Raw genomic sequence first — 21,187 nt, 5'->3', positions numbered from 1 at the left:
AGGGACAGGGCTACTCGATTATCACAGGTAGACATTTTTGCTGAAAAGCGCAAGATTTGGTTTACGCAATGATCGAGGAATCTGATAGGCTCCCCAGCTGGGTCAGTACCCAATTGAAATAAGTGCCGAAATATGCAGGGTATTACGTGAAGGGCTTGATAAGATGTACAGAGTTAAAGTGAGATCAAGCCTTCTTTTGAAGATGATTCTAGCATGGATTAAGCCATGGAAAACATAATATTTCCCAAAAACACAAATGATGCACTCAGGCTTTAATAGCCAATCCTTTACTTGTTTTACACCTGGTGACTGGAAAATGTAGATAAAAACAACCCTACTTTATTTCTACACATATATAGCACCATGTTACATTGTACATGATATGTATGTATTTGAACTATGACCTATAGGGAGAAGTTATTTATTATAGTAGAATCATTTGTTTACAAGCCATACAGTCTAATAGAACTACAGCATCTGAAGAATGTTTATAACAGCAGTAAGTCGTCTGCTACGCATTTTGATTAAACAGATTGCCAGTACATCAATTTAGGCATAAAATTGTACAACAAAAAACAAAATATTATGATAAAACCAAAAAAATTCAATAAATTCAATTGTACAGAAAATGGGTTATCACATTTTTTTTTTATTTAGATGTTGCTTTTAAGTTAACCCACTTAATGTCCAAATTTAGGAATCACTTGCAAACTATTCCATTCGGTGTTAACAAAGATATATGTACGTTAAATTGAAATTTCATCAATCTATGCTGCTCGCCATGTAATAAGCCTATAAGCCTGCAGCCAACTCTGTGTGTGAAAGAGAGAGAGAGAGAGAGAGAGAGTCCACTCGACACAAACTAGGTCATTTCGGGACTAACATATGGTTCAATTTTATTTCAATAATATGCTTGTGCGTAGGGTTTTTAGCAGTGGGAGAAACCAGAGGACCCGGAGAAAACCCACGAGGTTGGACAGGCGAAGCCACTATTGATGGGTCTATTTTAAATCAGATTGCATCCAAGCCAGGATATCATCTAGTATTGGTATTTTGATTGTTTTCATAATTCAATGTTAAAAAATCAAACTGAGTGTATATTATGCAGATTATGCATCGTTCGTTTAATTTTATATCCTGAATCTGAATTTTACCTTAACTCTGGGGAGTACTACGAATATGCAGCAACCACAAAAAGGTAGAAAGAAAGTGCAAATGCACTTAAGTTATTTACTGAGCTGTTGAGCTTTTTTTTTTAATTGGGTTATGTTTATTCAGAAAATATTGGATGTTTATATTTATCCAGAAAACATTGGATAAACACTGGTCCATTGATCGGTGTAGAGGTTTTAACAAGCAAGATTTGCATTAGGTACTACAAAACCAACATTCCACTAAAATGTTGTTGAAATATTACACACAGTAACTCCAACATGAGTAAATTTTCACTTTAAGGCTAAACCATAAAATATGTGCATTTTATCCAAATTCACATTCCTCATTGAAACAGATTATAATTCGCCACGGTTAAGTTGTAAGAAACTTGACTTGCTACCATGCAAAAAAAAATTTTTGCCGCACACCTGATAAAATTATTTCAGCAGTCCATAAAGATTGTCTTTTGGTAAATATTAAGCAAAATTTTTGAAATTGGAACATTGGCAAGATTCTACGACCTTATAAAGGGCAGTAATTCTAGAAGTAATAATCAGATACTTATTTGATACTTATTTGTTAGAAATAATATAACTTAAAAATAAATATGATGATGTTTTCAAGCATTTAAAAGAATCTATAATTGAGCAAGAGCAATAATTCAAGAAGTAATAAATGGACAGTGTTGAAATTCGACAGAATTTATTGTTTCACTAATCCGAACAATGTAAATTTATTTTAAGCCGATCAGATAACCTTTGTTGCGAGAGTATTCACAAGATTCCGCAGAATTCATTGTTTCACTAATCTGAACAATGCACATATATTTCAAGTATATCAAATAACTTTTTTTGCTAGAGCATTCACAAATTTTACATATTGAGCAAGGCCATAACTCTGGTCAAGTAGCACAGACTAGTAAACATTAACTATCGACCGTACATTTCAAGATAACAAACCTCTCAACTCTTCTGCGAAAAATACAAACCGGACAGAAATTATAAATTCAAACACCTTTCTCCTATCCTAGATTAAAAAATCAGCAAAGATTGGTTGCCAGGCAACAAAACATATGCCCACAGTCATCCGAGCAGTCAACAAGGGTTGTCAGTTTGTCACATATTTTTTTCTTTTATCAGTAATGAAAACAGTCAACAAGGGTTTTCAGATTGTCACATATTTTTTTTGTTGTCAGTAATGAAAAAATTTACAACATGCTAAAATCTGATTACAAGTAACAGCCCATTGGCTTCTAGTTCTACCCTATACTAACGTTTTGTATACAAAATACTTAATATCAAGGGCTATAACTCTGGCAGTAATTATCAGAAATTGCTGAAAATCAATAAGCCTCTTTGTTTCATGACTTTAAACACTGTTACTGTGTATAAATATAAAGTCTACCAGATATTATCTTTGGTCTCTGGGGCGTCCACAAGCAATTGTGGACCCCAGACCAATATTTCGATGTGTGCATATAAAAATGGCCATGTAAAAGAGGGGTGGAGAGAATGAGAGAGAAAGACTATAAATAGAAGGACCAACAGTCGTGGCAATCTGATTAAAATACAGATCTATATTTCGTTTCATTTTTTATGCTTTTGATGGTCTCCTAGTGTAGTAAAGACAAGTAAAACAAAATTTTGAACTATAAAAAACGAAACGAAATAGGATCAATGTTTTAATCAGATGGACTGTCATGGGTATAACCACACACCCCTACCCCCAATAGCTACAGCTAACCACATTAGCTTAAATGGATTCTGTTTACCATTTCCTACATTAAGTCTTAAGATTTAAACAAATAACTGACCAAGAACAAGAATTAAAAGTCAATCAAGCACCACCTGAAATAATGTATCTATCGGTTAAGATTCCAACATGTTGGTCTTTAAGATAGATGTAATATGATCCATGTACAACCCTATATATCAACAGCCAGATGGCTATTTCAGTGATAGACATTAAACATGATTATATACAGAAACTAACTCCCCTGTTGATAATATGACCCAACATTTCACATTAGAAACAAGATCTACATGTAGATATGATAATAGCCAATCTGTTTAATAACTTCCTGTAGTATGTATATACTTGGATCATTGGAACAAAATAGTCAAACTCATCATACATGCTTCCTGCCAAGACATTCAACCCACCAAAAATTTGGTAATGGTTGGATCCAGGCAGAGAGAGACACACAAACATTATAGTATATGGTTATATGTGGCCATGGAAACAATTTTTACCAATTATTTTGTGGAAGCATAAATGTGAGAGAGTTTAGCGTCTACATGATAACAATTTTGGGGCTAACACACAATCCAGTCTTATTTCAACAAATTGCTTGTACGAAGGGATCTTTGCCAATGGGAGAAACAAGAAAACCCAATTAAAATCCAAAAGGTTCAAGAGAAAGTTATACCCCTCGACCACCCCACCCCCTACATTCACCAAGGATTTTTGGGGACATAGGTTGCTTAATCTGTTACACACCTCGACCACCCCACCCTCTACATTCGCCAAAGATTTTTGGGGACATAGGTTGCTTAATCTGTAATCAGATTGAAAGACGTCTAAAGTAAAACAGTACATATATTTTAACTTCTAAAACTTATCTATTAAATGAAGCATCTGGTTTATTTTGGCTGTTTAATGTGGACCGGTAATGTGATGGGACACAGAAAAATCACTTTAAATCTGGAAATGAAGGTCGTGACCTGGGTGTAACATATTTTTTAAACAAGTCCTTTGTATTTCTTCAACTCAATGCTTATTTTTTTAACAGAAAAGTATTTGAGATATTTGCAATAATTATATAGCTGCCCCAAGCTTGATCAAGGCCATTTATCATTTGGAATAAATAAATAATTCAATGAGCACTAAACCAGACTACCATTAAAGGACCTAAGTCCGTAACTCAAAATCCTCCAAAATCTTCGACATCGAAAACACGAATTATTGGTCAATTTAAATCAACATTGATGATGTAAACTTACCGGGAAAAGATGAGCCTCTGATATCATAATGCGCTTCAGCCCCAGTTGTATTGAGAGACTCGAGGGACGAGGCTAGACACATTGCACCAAATCAAATGGAGTTATGTAGACTAGAATAACTAGACGCTAGAAATTTGCACTCGATTGAGATTGCTGACTTATTTCGCCGAACATAACTGATTTGAAATTGGAGTAAAAACGGAAACCATTAAATGTAAATCAGTTTATATACATTCATATTACAGTATTATATGCGTTGCGACCCACTTTTGTGAATTTCTAGGTCCCAAATGTTAGCGATTTAGCTCCTTTAAACATTTTTCTTTTAAGAAAAATAAATATTGCAAAGTTTTCTTTAGATGGCAATTTAAACATTTAAAACAAAAATTTAAATCAAGATGTAATTTTAAACTCCATATGTGCATTGTATAAATGAAATATCCTTCAGGCTAAGGTTAACGATATTGAGAAAAACAAGATCGTGGCATAAGACGTTATTTTATGTAACCATAATATGAAAACCATTCTTTATTGCCCTAAAGTGCCACAATTACGAGTGCAGCCATTATTATTATTATTATTGTTCGATTTATATAGCGCTTCATTACACATGAAGTGTTTCTAAGCACATATCACAAACATTTACTTCAAACACACAGAAACAATCAAAATCAGGAGAACATAATTAAACACAATTAAAGACAATTAAACACAGCTGCCTGTTAGGCGCTATTATTCAAAGGTTTATATCCAATAAATCAACCGGCTAATCTCTATATTGAACTCAGTCAAGGTATTACCTGATCACTTAGTAATATGTGAAGTGATTTCAGAATACACTGTGATCTTACATGAACAGAGAATGTTGTTTTTGACTAGGCTGAAGAAGATGGACATGCTATACAGTATGCTATAAGGGAAATTATGTCCGGACAGCGGCATTGCACTCTATTCTTATATCTAATTCCAACTGCCAAGGATCCTTTGACATGCCACTCAACCAATGTGTACACAGGGTCTCGTTTTATTCCATCCAAATGACTATACATTGTCCTTTGCTAGGCCCTCCTTCCTGCAATACAGACAAGGGGGAACCACACCGTAAAGTCCTGATGAAATCTCTCGTCCAACACGGAACAAAAACAGAATCTCCAAGTTAGCTAGCCAATGTTTTACTTACTGAACCGCTGTGGCTCTCTTGAACAGTATGGATTTTTCTTATTCTTTGTGAGCTTAACAAAATCATATTCAGTCTATAATTCAATTTTCTAGGTCAGAATAAATATCTTGACATAGAATCTAAAAATTAAAATTTCACAATACAATTTTTATCTATCTAAAAGTATATAGTTATTCTGACATTCTTTATCATACCCACCAATCAAGTCTTCATGACAGTTTCTGTTTAATAAACCAGGAAGTGCTTAATTGCATAATAACAATAGTCTATACATTAAAGAGTACACAATTCTGTCTGGTAAGATAATGATCTAGTTTATTGCCCCTCAAATTATTACAAGAAAAGAAGTGCCATGAAATAAATGATACCTGACCAAGTCTGATATAAATGCCATATTGTAATATGACTAGCTAATGGTTACCTCAACCTGTTAGCAAAGTAAGACATCTTTTACCTGATAATTTTATCATTGTTATATTATCTGATATTTTAGTATCAGCAACTTAGATTAGCCTATCATCTGATCACTGTTGATTATTAGTATATACTTTTAATGGTTATGTTTGATAATAGGGCTTATCTATGGAAATATAAACCCATTTTTTATGTCAAAATAGAAATTAAATAAAATGGAGTTTACCGTCCTACATTTTTTGCGTTGTGTGTGTGGGCTAATGAAGACGAGCATATACCATATGAGCAAAATGTCGCTCAAACTGTGATGCTATGACCTCGTCTTTTCAGAATTCCAAATGCCAAGGGTTTTCACGCAGCTTTTCGTGCCATCTGACTGATTGACACTGTTCCTTGTCAGGCACTTCGACAAGCAACACTTCAAAGGAAAACCACGCCGGAAGATGCCGAGAAACTTTCTTGGTCCTTACCAGGATCAAACTCAAGATCCCTTGTTTAGAGAGAGAAAGAGAGAAATGGGGTTTAACATCCACTCGACACAAACTAGGTCCTTTCAGGACTAACATATGGTTTAATTTTATTTCAATAATTCGCTTGTGCGTAGGGGTCTTTAGCAGTGGGAGGAAACTGGAGGACCCGGAGAAAAGCCACGAGGTTGGACAGGCGACCCTACTCCTTGTCATGTACAACCAGGGATTCGAAACCACGCCAGTTGACTCATTGACAGGCTTTATGATACAGCGCGCACATGCTTACCATTCAGCCATCCAACCCCCCTCCTGTTTAGAGAGCCAGCATTTTAATCACTAAGCCATCACAGCTCCCTATTTGTGTTAGAGAACAACCCAGACAGCCACTCAGCTTCGGCCCTACTATGGCCCAGATGTGGCAACGTCTACCTGGATGTGACCCATATCCAGCCAGATGTTGTCATATGTGGGCCATAGTCTGGGTAACACTTGGCAACTATTGGCTCTCTGCTAATAAATAAACTTAATTTTGTAACTGGTATTTAATAACATTTTGTCAGTTTGTTAAAAGGTTTTAATTTTTTTGTTTTATATTCAAAAGATTTGAAACAATGATATTATGCCAATGAAATGCTATCTCAACTAGCCTAGAATCAAAAAGAACTCTACATGTACCTTCATAATGTAAATGTAAATCTTGTATTGAATGTAAAAATATTGTATTGAACAAGAGGATTCAGAATAATTTAAAGAAATTATCTAACAACAAGCAACCTTGATGCTCTTTCTTGTAGATACTTACAATATGAAGCAACAACACTTGGACTTTCATGTAGAGAGAGAGAGAGAGAGAGAGGGAGGGGTGTGTGTGTGTGGGGGGGGTAAAACATTAATCTTGAAAATTGTCTCTATTTGATTTTTATCAAAATGTTTGGGTAGGGAAAAAAAATCAATAATTAGGAAGAAATAAACAAAGGAACAGAGAATTTATTTTTTTAAATTTGCACTTATTAAAGTTAAATCATTATCAATTGAGTATAACAAGATTAAATTGAAATAAACAAAGACAGCATGCTACATGTACTTTAATCCTAGAGTAATTATTAAAGCATTTTATCAATGAGCCAAAGATGAAAATATAGTCTGCTCGAGTTACAGTGTTTATTATATAAACAAACTCAGTTGAACCTACCAGTAAATAGACTTTCCATACTTCATTTATATTTACCACTAACATACAACAACATTGTCCATTTCTTGAAAATAACACAAATTTCAGTTTTACATTTGGGAGATTTTCTTCTCAAAACAATGCAACATTCAAACTATATTAACTAATTAATACCCTAGATTAGTAAGTAATTTGAAGAGTTTTAACTGTTACCGGTCCTCGTATAGATTACATCAACATTAATATGTACCACACACGTCTTGTAAGATATTTAGTTAGATATTGTTATGCATCACAATATGAAATGTTTGTTGTAACTTTCATTAAACTATTATTATTATTATTATTATTGTAACTTCCATACTAAATCATTATTATTATTACTATTATTATTACTATTATTATTACTATTATTATGGTTCATGAAATCTGTATTTTTTCTTTATCACATATCATATACGTACTGAGTTCAATAATACATGTATATCTATTCAAATATTTTTTCAATATATAATAGCATGTATGTTTCGACAATAAATTTTTTTAATACTATATATAGTCCTAATTTGATATATTTTTACTATATTTTCTAGATATATCTGCCTTGACAATTAATTGATATTTGTGCAATAAACTGATAATTAATATTACTGATCAGGACATGTGTGATTCTTTACTGAAAGGTAATATTATTCAAATCAATGCCACCTTACATCAAATTTAGTAAAAGTAATTATTAATGCAACCTTGTATGTGAATATCCCATATAAATGAAGATATATATATGTAGTTTAAATATGAAGATATATTTTTAAATAAATCATATCAAATTCAGTAAAAATCATTATGAATGCGAGAAATATGTCTACTAAAAATCATTAAATAGAGAACTACTTTACACGAAAATCAACAAATGCCATTTTCTAAACCATTTACCAGTAAACCCAAGAAAAATAAAGTTTGACAAAATATTGATAAACAATTTTGATCAAATTATCTGTTCTAATTTAGTGCCCATTTAATCCATTTTCTCTCCAAATATTCATTCAGCAAATCACAATATGAACAGAAATGTCTTCAAACTTTACCTTTTAACAGGAGGTGGAACTTTTTCTTTCTTAGCAAACTTTGACTTAATCCAAGAAGCTGCCATTTTGTTCTGCCATTTCTTGCAGAGTTACTATTTTTAGATACTTAAGGATGAAAGATTCTGTCTGCTACTCAAAGCACCTTGTGGAATTGGCAAGCTCATTTTAGGCCACTTAAGGTTAAATCATTGTTGCTACTGTTATTTGATACATGGTTATTTCTGGGTTATTTAAGATAGATTGCCTCTGTAGAGAATTTATTTACTTTAGGCCAAAGCAGACATCAATTCATTCATAACACTGTTAATATTTAAACTAACCAGAAGTTGTTACAATTAAACAAGATTCTGTTTTAGATATGTTGCTTATCATTTTTAAACAAATACTGAACAAAAACCCAGTGAAAAATATTGTTTTTAATTTCCGGATTTACTCCTCCCTAAAAGTTCTTGCTACAAAATGAAGGTCATAATTGTGCGTATGTCCAAATTCGTACAAATACTGATTAGTAAATGAAATATTTTAAAATTCAGGTACAAAGTTAATAATTAATTTTAAGAAAATCTCAAGTTCATTATAGAAAATAACCTTAATATTTTTTCCTTGGTTATATTTTACATCAAACAGACTGATTAATCATGTGACATGATTTGTACAAACAAGAACAAATTGACACTATATAAAAGAGAAATGGGGTTTAAAGGGACCATCCCAATTCTTACGGAGTCTCAGAAATAAAAGTCTAAGAACGTATGAAATGTAAGCGCCAAACTATAGAGGAATAGCGTATTTACCTTCTCTAAAAATTTCAGCTCAAAATATTGAGTTGTTTGGATGTGAACGTCAAAACCGCTTATCCCGACACGTAACCCTTTTAAGATATTGTGTCAAATTTTTTAATTGGATGACCTGATAATCTACTGCCATTCCTTTAGAGGTCTTTACAGTGCATGACCCACATGCTGTACTTGATAACGAAAGGTAAATTTCACCTACACTTTATTTTTATAAAATAAAAGTCTGGTTTTATCCAGACACCGTATAATACAGCCTGGGATACCAGTCTCCATTTCCAGATGAAGACTGACGGGCCGTTTGACCCGTAGTTGCCAGGCTAGATACATTCACATTTTGTAAGAGATGGATAGAAATCAAGCTAAAAACAAAAGCGATTTTTCGTACAATCTGGGGCCATAATCCAGAAAGTTATGGTTTAAAAATTCAAACTCAACCATCATTAGGGAGCAATGGTGATATATTTAAACATTTTTTTTAAATAGGACAAAAATTGTGACCTATAGAGCGACCACAAGCTAGAACACAATTTTAAAATTGTAAAATCAACGGCCATAATTCAGGAAGTTACAATCCGATATGCTCGAATATCGAAAGGAATCAAGATCTTTAGGTTATAAACTCAAATAAGGTTTCAGCAAAATCAGAACAAAATTGTGATACCATATTTTTACAGTAATTTGCGCACAAGGGCGGCCATTTTGTCCGTCAGTTTTGGTCTGATTTTCACAAAATTCGAACTCAACCATCATTAAGGTGTAATGGTGATATTCAAACGTTTTTTAGAGCAACCACAAGCTAAAATCAGACGGAAATTGTGCCAAGCTTAAAACGTGATTTTCGTACAATCAGATAATCCATGATGTTATGGTCTGAAACATGTCAACTATAGTGTCTATAGACCTATATTTCAAGTTTCGTCAAAATCGGATAAAAATTGTGACCTGTAGTATATATATATTTCAGGACTTACACATAAGGTATCTATTTTTATTTCAATATTATCGATAGCATGCTGGGGCCATTAGAAGTGATACAAGTTTGAGACCAAAATCATGACGGACCTTATGATCTAAAATGCCTGCATACAACTACAGACAACATGGTCACCAGCTAGACCCCACCTTGCCTCTTTAAAATGTGAATAGAAGCAGAGAGAATGTAATAATAGTAAAGAGTGTATTCTTATAGTGATTATGTAATAACAGTCTACATGTTATAGATACAATAAATACCTACATCTGGTATCAATATGTTCTCTTGTTGATATCTAGTTTAAGTGGCCAGACTAGCTATTCAATTAATAGTCACAATGAAACAGGGTTTAACATTCTAATCATCCGCACCAACCATGAAATGAAGGTTTAATGTACTACTTTTCAGCATCAAACTGGCAAATGAATATGGGCATACATCATACAGTTTGCTACAAGGGAAATTTTGTCTGGATAGTGACATTTACGCTGAATTCCAATTGCCAACATCAATGTGTACAACGAAGGATCTTATATTATAAAGTCCATGGTACAACTACAAGTTATTAAACCTTTGAGTTGATTTTGAATTCGAAAAACATTTAAAAAATAGCTCTAAGAGTCTAAGCCACCACCCATTCTTTTCAGAATAATCATAATATGTGATCCTGAGATATAAGATTTGCAGAAAAAGACAACGAAAAAATTATATATTTCTTATGAAATATATAACTTATAAGCTTAAAAGGAGCTAAATTGCTATTCTTTGGCACCTACTGTAAAATGGACACAAATGGGTCACAGTGCATATAAATGTAATATGAATGTACACAAACTGATGGTTATTCCAGTCTACACTAGTAGTATTCTCCTGCATGGGATATGTTTAGCCTCGTTCATCAAGTCGCTTCATACAACTGGGGCTCAAAGGCATTTGTGTGCCAATTTTAAAATTTTCATTTTGTGTTAAATATTGGATATCAGAAGACCATCTTTTCACTGTAAGATAACAACGCCAATGTTGATTTAAATTGACCAGTAAATCGTTTTTGCAATGTCAAAGACTGTAGATGATATTGAGTTACCAACATGCCTCCTTTAAATAGGCCCAAAATAAAATTCTCCAAAACATTGTTCTAAATTTATATGAATGAATAAACTATTAAAGATATTCATGAATTGGTATTCAAAATACCAGGACAAATAAAATTGTTGCCAAAAATAACATATCTTAGATACATCAAGACTATTCTATAATTACATTCAAAAATATGTTTAACATGCCATTATGAATACATATATGTCACGCTTTACAAAGTACAAAGAGTACATTGTAACTATTACAGAATAAGCATATGGCTAAATAAAGGTACAAGGCAAAGAAGAATGAGTGAATTGAGGTTTAACATCCACTCAACACAAACTAGGTCATTTCGGGACTAACAAATGTTAAAATTTATATCAATAATTTTTTTTTATCAGTGGGTGGAAATCGGAGTACCAGGAGAAAACCCACAAGGATGGAGAAGATGACCTTTTTTCTTGTCACGTACAAGCTGGAATCAAAACCATGCCACTTGACTCAATGAAAGACCTTATGATCTAAAGTACATGCATTAGACCATTACCACCCCTCACCCCACACTCTGTAAAAGAGTATATTGTAACTATTACAGTATTACAGAACACAACATAATTGTTATAATGTAGTTAAGCATAAGAATCAATTGAAACCAATGTAAACTTATTAGCTTAAGTTTGAATTGATTATTTGAATAATTTGAATGTTTTTTTAATATAATTTAATATATGCTTTTCGGGGAATCGAAACCACGCCAGTTGACTCAATGACAGACCTTATGATAACGATTCGGCCATCCACTCCCCAGATAACTATAGAAGGTTGAAGTGTGTACTTAAAGTTTCATAAAGATATATTGACTGGTTTATGAGATATGGTTCGGGAACAAAATCGGGAGTGACAGATCGACAATGCCAAGCAAATAAACTGACATCCAAAAATGAACTTACATATCTGTCTTGGGTTTTGTAGAGAATAGTTCATCATCTATGTCATCATCAAATAGGCTACCAGTATTACTAGACTTAGAACCACTTCGCTCACTTTTTCTTAAACTATCAACACTTTTTGATGGTGGCAGACTTCCAGAAGATGAGCCTTTTGATTGGTTGCTGTTGCTGCGAGGCTTTTCTTCCTCCGACCAATCATCATTCTGGATAAAAATTAATAAATATAATTATTCTTGATAATGTGATGGAGTGCTGGAAGTGATGAATGTGCAAAACAGGTTTTATTGTATTAACAAGCCCTGTTTTTTTTATAATAAATGTGTAAATACAAGTGCCTTGCCCTATAAACTTCATGGCAAATTAAACAGTTTCTTAAAACACAGAATTCGGATAATTTAAGGGCCTTTAATACAGTAAAAATTTTAAGTCACTGACTGCCATTTGCATTTGGCAGAGATTAGAGAGGTTTTGCAACTTTACACTTACATTCAGACCGTAAAATGTCATCAGTTTTTGTGATGTATGATGTGAAGCGCACGTCATAAAAACTGTGTCCGTAAATTTTGTTTGAATTGTGGGTTTCATGAACTAAATCCACAGAGAAGAACTTCTCCTTCATGTAGACAAATTAAGAAGAGGCTGAGACAAAACATGCATGCTTTAGTAATCTCATCTTCAACAATCTATCCATGATGTAGGCCTGTAGACCTAATTTGTGTCGCCACCTGCTAAGTGTAAATGTTAAGTTGTGGAACCTCTTTATTATCTCATTTTTTCGTAGCTTAATCCTTGCTAAAATATAATGAAATTTGATTATTTAACATTTAATGAAGAAATGAAATGAAATGAAATGTGGTTTTATGGCACGTCAGCTCCATCCGGGCTATATTTCGCCAGCATTTAATGAAGAAATCGAAACCAAGTTATCTAAGATATATAATCTCCCAACTTCGATTCATTTGGATTTAAAAGTGACAAATCAAATTGCTGCAAAATTTTAGCAACTTTATGATATAGATCTATTCAAATTGTAGTAATAAAGCAAAATAGTATAAATGCAAAGCCCAAAACAAGGGAAGTAATTAATGGAGTTAAGATTTAACTTGAAACAATATTATACCTCGTCATCAGATTTTGGATCAAGTCTTTTCTTTAAGGCTGCTGCAAGAGGATTTGGTCCAGGCCCAAACATAGATACACCACCAGCTGGTATCTTTTATATAGATAAAAAAATGAAAACAATTGTAAATACTGCTCTTACACAAATAATGAATATTTTTTCTTAGTTTTAGTCTGCACTATTCAACGTCATTTACAACTAATGGAATTTGATAGGGTTTTTTTTGTATCCTATGAAATATTTACTAATATTAAATCAAAGAAATCAACTAATGTTCAAATTTAAAGAGATAGAAAAATGTACTAATTTGAAAAGCTGATAGTTTCCAGAAATCTGAAAATGCACCAAAATCGATCCAGGACTTATAAAATGAAGGACTATTTTGCAGAGGGAAATTATTTCTTATGAACATACCTTTTTCTCTGGCTTTTTATTGGTTGTTTTTGGTTCATCAACTACTGGTATAGGAGCAGGTGGGGATGCCACATTAGAGAACAGATCTCCTTCATCATCATCATCATCCAGAAACAATGATGACTTGGGTTTACTGGCAATTTTACCAACAGTTTCTGTGGAAAAAAAGGATTTGTGAAGATGACAAATATAACTATGTTGTTAATTAAAAGATGAAATAGTTCTACATGCGATTTAAATTCAAGATTATATTCTGGAACTTTAGTTCAACCAACCAATATTTTTAGGGACAAATTTTTTTTTATTTCATAAGAATGATGCATAATTCTCCCAGACTTTCATGGCACAATTATTACTATATTTGTCTAACTTAGATAGATAAATATTATCACATTTTGACCTGCTTTATGGGTAATTTACTAGCTGAGATATTAAACATACATTATGGGAGATTAGATAAAATAGCTGGCAGTTCTCACTATAATAGTTAAAAAAAGATTAAGGTAAAGGCAATTTGCTGAAAATTTCAGTCAAATTGATCCACTCTGAACCGAAAATTTAGCGATTTAATTTTGGACCTAGCCTCGATCATCATTACTAAAGTCGGTACGATAAAAAACATAGTCTCGATAATCCATTTTTTTATTTAATCATGAATTAGCATTGAGCAGCAGATCTGATTATAATCCAGTAAATATTGGCGGCTAGCGATGACATCGAGAGTTGATTATGGTCTGGATAAGTTAATTAATGTCTAATTAATAATTTAGATAACATTTCAGGCCTAAAGAAAGACCGGCAATTGGCAGATTTAGCTCTTGCATAATGTATGTTTAATGTATCAATATATTATGCAATATCTATTTTGAGACCATTAAACAACTTAAAATACAGACACAATCTTGCACATATATTTCAATATTTTATCTAGTATAAATAATGTATGGTTGGCACGTTGCCTGTACCATTATTTCAAATAATGGTAAGACAATATCAAAGGATGCCGTCACATCTGTATTTAATGGCTAATAATATGCGTGGGTTCTTTTTGTCTGGATGTTTGCCTTCTGGGTTTTTAGTTAATCGTTATGCATGGCTGTCTTTCTCTAACACTTATTATATAAGTAATTTGATAATCTATTTATAAAATACTCTAAAGATGACTGATGAAAGTGATAAATGCTGAAGTACATCATACCTGTTTTAGCAGACGTGGGTTTAGATGAAATGGCGGAAAAGAGGTCTTCATCGTCGTCATCGTCAAATAGCCCGCCTCCGCCAGATTTTTTGACTGGTTTAGTTATTTGAGGAGGGGGGTCATCTGTAATTTTAACTGATGCTCCAAACAGATCATCATCACCTCCTGAAATGGAGCAAGAGTAATTCAATTAATCAAAAGTTAATGAAGAGGAGAGCAAGGGGTGTAACTATAACTGATGATTTCCTTGTTGCATGACCATAAATGTTATGTGATTTGTCTCCTTCCTCTACCGGCAGATCTCTACCTCGTACTTGATTTGGACACTTCCACCTTCAGAAGGCATTCCATCTCTTCCAGACTGGACCTAGAAGCGACTGAAGAAATAATGGCGGAATATAGCAACTGTAGTTAACATTGACGTATATGTTTCTGCTGTTCACATGTCTGGAAGAGTCTTCTGGAAGAGCTTCTACTGTTCCTGGAAGTGGCAAATCAAGTCAGTCTCGCATTGAGTCTAATATTCATACTGATTTTTTAAAAGACTTAAATATCAAAATTCAACAAAAAAGATCAGCAACTATAGGAATAAAACAAGAGAAAATTGGGACATTTTCACTCAGTCAAATTTTTTCAAATATATGTACTTATTGCATATTATTTTCACTTTGAATTGTAGTAAACAAATGTAATCTGTAAAAATATGAATGAATAAATCAGTACCTTGGAATATGGTAGACCTTATTTTAACATACTCCTCACAGTGTTTTGTTTGATTAGAACACTGTTTTAACGAAAGCAAATTTCTGTTCCAAATTATGACTGGTCAATAGCCTGATTAACAGCCAATCACTAACTGCGTAACAATATCATTCAGGTTTAACCAGAGCTCCATATATGTTTACATATCGTTACGTCATGACTCATAAGATTTATTACATCCAATTAACAAGTGCATAGCAGAATATTGCAGAAAAACTAATTGCTATCAAATGGCTACAATGTAAACAAGTGCATAGCAGAATATTGCAGAAAAACTAATTGCTATCAAATGGCTACAATGTAAACAATACTGCGTGGAGACGAATAACGCTTTCAACGTTTTAATAGGCTACCTTAAATTACTGTCCAAAGTTTTCGGTAAGCCCCCAGATTAAACGAAGGTCTGTCATGTTGCTGTACTTAGGATAGATTTGATTGAACGGGAAGAATAGACACACTCCCTCCAAAAACCCTCAAGTATCAGAAGTCAATCCAGCAATGGCCACAGAGGGATTTCTTGGGCCATTGCTTGAGGAAAATGTATTTTAATAGTTTTTCAACTTATTTAGTATCCATGATAATTTGATGTCGGTTAAAACTAATGCAATTTCATCTGTATTGAAATATATTTGGGACCTAGAAATTGACCCAAATGGGTCGCAACGCATATAATAATGTAAGATGATTGTATATAAACTGATTTACATTCAATTGTTTCCGTTTTGACACTTAATTTCAAATCAGTTATGTCCAGCGAAATAAGGCATGTGTCTCAACCCTATAGAAATTTTAGCATCTGGTTATTCCAGTCTATTGAGCAGGCTGCTCTCCAGTTGAATATGTCTAGCCTTGTTCTTTCTGGTCACTATGGTACACGATTCATGTACCAATGGTAAAATGTTTATTTTTTGTCTTAAATATTGGATATCAGAAGCCTGCCTTTTCCTGGTAAGATCACAACATCAATGTTGATTTGAATTGACAAATAATTCGTATTTTCAACATGTAAGACTTTGGATGATATTAAGTTAGAGACTTAGCTACTTTAATATTCAAAATCAAGAACATAATCATTTCAAATGAAATGAATATTCAAATAGCACTGAACTGAAAATTGACTTATAAATTGTTTAAATAATAAAATCGGTATTTGATGTGAGAACTAGTAAGACTACAAACCTCCAAATATAGAAACAGCACCCTTTGGTATGGTTTTACCACTTTTAGTCCTTGGTCTAGCAGGTTCTTCTGTAATACAATATTATCATAATACTTTATATAGGCTGGATAGATGGATTTTAATTCAGCCCAACAATTAACTGATCTTCAGAAGCATGAGGTTCTTCAGATAATTGCTTTAAAGGTCTAATAAGCCCATATCATTAAGGAAAAATTCGTAATTACTGTCAGAGCTCATACTTCAGTTGTCATTTAATAAATGATATTTCACACCAATCATTTTGTATTTCACACCAATCATTTTGTATTTGTTTATGCTTTGGGGTTGAGTTCTCCAGGGCAGATAGCACAAATGAAACTTAGAGCTTTTTTCATGGTATAAAAAATTTGTGTATCATCTAATTAATTCCTATGAGAGGTTTTTCAATTTGTTATGTATGTCATTATGAGTTCTGTCCAGTTTTTAACAATGTGTCCTGTTCTACTTGTGTACTGTATATAGCCAATGAAAACATGCCTTTTAAAATCTATTCATAAACATACAAACATCTATTGCATAACTCAACAGATGTCAGACATCTAAACATCAGCTGCTCAGAATATATGCCATCTTCATTTGCTCAGTCGGAGCACAACAGTAGAATGCTATACCACATTTCATTTAATTTCTTAATATAATATAATGTAGAGCATCTTGGCATTATAGAAGCTGTATACCTCAATACATAATTAACAATAGGTATTCTATGAAATCTTGGACTACTCCTTTAATTCTACAGATAAGGAAAAACCAATTTAATTTTCTGTTCTTCAAGATTTTGATAAATAAATAGTTACTTGAACAACAAAAAAGATGTTTAGTATAAAATTCAAAAACTTAAATATTTGGAATTAAAAGCTTGTGAAAAGCATAACCAAGTACTTTCAGTTTTTAAATTTGTCTTCTTCCTGCAGAAATAGGAAGCAAAATTTTAACAGGTGTTCTCAAAAAAACCCAGAAAATCAAATTGGTTGGGCCTAATTCTAGAAATATTTTTATAAAAATTTCTATCTGTTTTCACCTTTTATTTCTGGTTTCTCATCATCATCTTCTTCAATTATCTTTTTTTCTACTTTTGTTTTTTTCTTTGGTTTTTCATCATCAAATAAACCACCCTAAAAGATCACCACGATATATCAATGTACATGTACTCTTTTACAGCCACAGACTCGTTAAAGAAAGAAAGAGGTTTACCGCTCCCCTGACACAAACTCAGTCATTTTGGGACCATCGTTTGGTTCAATTTCATTTTAGTGGGTGGAAACTGGAGGATGAAGAGAAAACCCACGAGGTTGAACAGGCGAACCCTACTCCTCGTGTACAAGCTGGGAATTGAAACCCCTTGACTCAATGACAGACCTTATGATCTAAAGTACACGCCAGCACCCCCCCCCCCCCCATGTCACTTTAAGCACAGACAAATAAATGAAATGAAATGAAATGGGGTTTAACGTCCTACTGTTCTGCTCCTAAACTGGGCTAATGAAGACGGGCATACGCCATACAATGTGCTATGAGGGAAATTTTGCCCGGCCAGCAGCACTACGGCTTGCTCTTATATCGAATTCCAACTGCCAAGGGATCTCTTAAGTGCACGCCAATATGTACACGGGACCTCGTTTTTCCGTCCCATCCGAACGACTAGACAGCTGACCTTGTCAGGCCCTCCGTCCTGCATCACTGACAAGGGGAAATCACGACGGAAAATCTGGAGGAACTTTCTCGACCAATGCAGGGATCGAACACCCGACCTCCAGGCTAGCGAGCCAGTGTCTTACCCACTTAGCCACGTGACCCCCCACAGACAAATAAAAGTACCAGTAATATCCATAATGGTCTTTTTGGGGGGCTGGAATCCCTACCAAACAATCACCAGAATAGTGCCAATTTTAGAGCACAACAAATTATTTGCCATAAATGACAGACAATATTCCTTATTAGTTAAACTTTTAGACTTTTACATCACAATTAATAAGTTGGTAATGAAAGGTTTTTATGTAATTCAAAATGATTAATCAGGAGAACTGCACAATAAAACACAGACAGAACAAATCAGAAGTATCCTACAAATATTTAACAAAGAAACCATGATTCTTGTATATAGGACAGAAAATAACGGCCAATATTCTCAGAAATTTAAACTTACTCCATCATCATCATCGTCATCAAATAACCCTCCACCAGAAGAAAATAGTCCCCCTTTCTTAGCGAACAAACCATCATCATCATCTTGTTTACTACTTCCAAACAAATCAGGTTCTGAAATAATGTGAGATAGAAATAGGGTTTAACGTTCACAAGACACAAAAAAGGGCTATTTTGAGACTAACATATGGTTTCATTTTTATTTCACTAATTTGCTTGTGAGCAGGGCTCTTTAAGCAGTGGGAGGGAAACTGTTGAACCAGAAGAACACCCTCAAGGTTGAACAGGCAACACTACTCCTTGTCATGTACAAACTGAGAATCAGACCATATGACTTAAAACACATGCGTTAACAACATATATGAATTTTAAAAAGACTGGATGATAAATGTAGTCAGATGGACCTATGAAAACTCACCTTCTTCTTTATTTGTCTTTAATTTACTTTTACTTCGATCTTTTCTACTCTTTTTACTTTTCTTGCTGTCTGATTTCTCACCTAAACATAAAAACAAGAAAAAATTGTTATAATGTAATTACACTGGGGCTGAACACTTGTTGGACTCAACTGTTATAACCAATTTTATAGAAATGAAATGGGGTTTAACATTATATTGAATGTTCCAGAATTAAATTCTCTCAATTCAAAAAATAGTGTCAATCGAGTGAAAAAGAGAATTTCAACGTACAACACATGTGCCGACTGCACAAAAAATAGCTCAACCAATCATGGCAGCTGAAACATATTTGTTACTTAAAATATGTCACGATTCTACTCACACCACATCAGCTGTCGGGACTGGCAGAACTGTGACAGGGCTGAATTCTTTATAACTTGATTGCAATTCTGTCAATTCGAAACGTTCCAGACTGACATCGAGCACCCACATTCTGTTCTGCTCCAACTGGGCTAATGAAGATGGGCATACACCATGAAGGAAATGTTAAGTGGACAGCAGCGCTACAGCCTACTCCTATATCGAATTCCAACTACCAAGGGATCTTTTACATACACGCCAATGTGTACATGGGACCTCGGTTTATGTCTCATGCCAACAACTAGACAGCTGTCCTTGTCGGCCATCCAGCCGGCTCCACTGACAAGGAGAAACCTCGCCGGAAAATCCTGATAAACTTTCTTGGCCAACACCGGGAATAAACTTGCGACATCCAGGCTAGCGAGCCAGCTTTTTACTGACTTAACCACCGTGGCTCCCCATGCTAATGAAGACAGACATACACCAGTGTGTGCTATGAACGAAATTTACATGGATAGCATCGCTTCCTCCTCTGTTAATCAAACTCTCAAAGGTTCTTTTACGTGCATGCCAATGAGTACACAGGTGGACACTGGGTTATCTTCCCATTCGAACAGCTACTTTTAAAGTCAGGCTTTCGAAAATGAATATTATTAAGGCATTTTAAGGTATTTTTCATACCATCTGATTATAAATCTTCCATATGGTATAACTTTATTCGGTGCTGCATAAAATCTTAAAATACACATACCTTGATGTTCTTCAGTATCTTCATGTATTGGTTCTGGTTTGGCAGCAGGTACTCCCAGACGTGATGCTAGTTCGGATGCAAAATCTGGTACAGCATTACTTGTCTACAAATACAAAAAAAAGACGACTCTGTCATCAACATATTATATTTTTATGTAAATACAATTTTTTGTGGAAATCTGAGGAATGTCTAAATAGCAAGAGGCATAACTAATATAATAGGCTGATGTTTATACAAAGTTCCATATAGATATCTTGATGAGGCAATTCATAACTACAAAGCCCACAAGAAAAATTATTAAAAACACCCTATATTATAACGAGCGAAATTACCTCTTTCACAGCTACCTCGCTCTCCCCTTCTTCCTCTGAGCCACCATCACTACCACTATAGCTACCATCACTGTCTGTTTCTCTCTTCTTTTTACTTTTACTACCAAACATGTCATCATCACTTTCTTCTTCACTATCACTCTATAATAAACATAATCACTATCACTCTATAATAAACATGATCACTATCACTCTATAAGAAACATGA

At 33.8% G+C, this 21,187-nt stretch overlaps 1 protein-coding gene across 5 annotated transcripts in view; it reads right to left on the bottom strand.

Moving 5' to 3' along the window:
• The window catches only part of LOC126810708 (WASH complex subunit 2), a 50,671-nt gene that overhangs the window by 21,665 nt on the left and 7,819 nt on the right, over window positions 1-21,187 (bottom strand). For 4 of the 5 annotated variants that reach the window (XM_050535912.2, XM_050535920.2, XM_050535936.2 and 1 more), the window contains 10 exons: window positions 20,980-21,120; window positions 20,648-20,750; window positions 19,557-19,637; window positions 19,140-19,252; window positions 18,015-18,108; window positions 16,954-17,022; window positions 15,013-15,177; window positions 13,815-13,969; window positions 13,401-13,493; window positions 12,281-12,483 (listed from right to left, as the gene is read on the bottom strand). In XM_050535912.2, the coding sequence (XP_050391869.2) occupies window positions 12,281-12,483; window positions 13,401-13,493; window positions 13,815-13,969; window positions 15,013-15,177; window positions 16,954-17,022; window positions 18,015-18,108; window positions 19,140-19,252; window positions 19,557-19,637; window positions 20,648-20,750; window positions 20,980-21,120 (1,217 nt within the window). Of the gene's footprint in view, window positions 1-8,480; window positions 8,581-12,280; window positions 12,484-13,400; window positions 13,494-13,814; window positions 13,970-15,012; window positions 15,178-16,953; window positions 17,023-18,014; window positions 18,109-19,139; window positions 19,253-19,556; window positions 19,638-20,647; window positions 20,751-20,979; window positions 21,121-21,187 lie in introns of those variants that run through there. The other variant, XM_050535946.2, reaches the window with a different exon arrangement.

Source organism: Patella vulgata, chromosome 1 (assembly GCF_932274485.2).
Source record: "Patella vulgata chromosome 1, xgPatVulg1.2, whole genome shotgun sequence".
NCBI lineage: Eukaryota > Metazoa > Mollusca > Gastropoda > Patellidae > Patella > Patella vulgata.
This window is presented reverse-complemented; position numbering and strand designations above follow the sequence as displayed.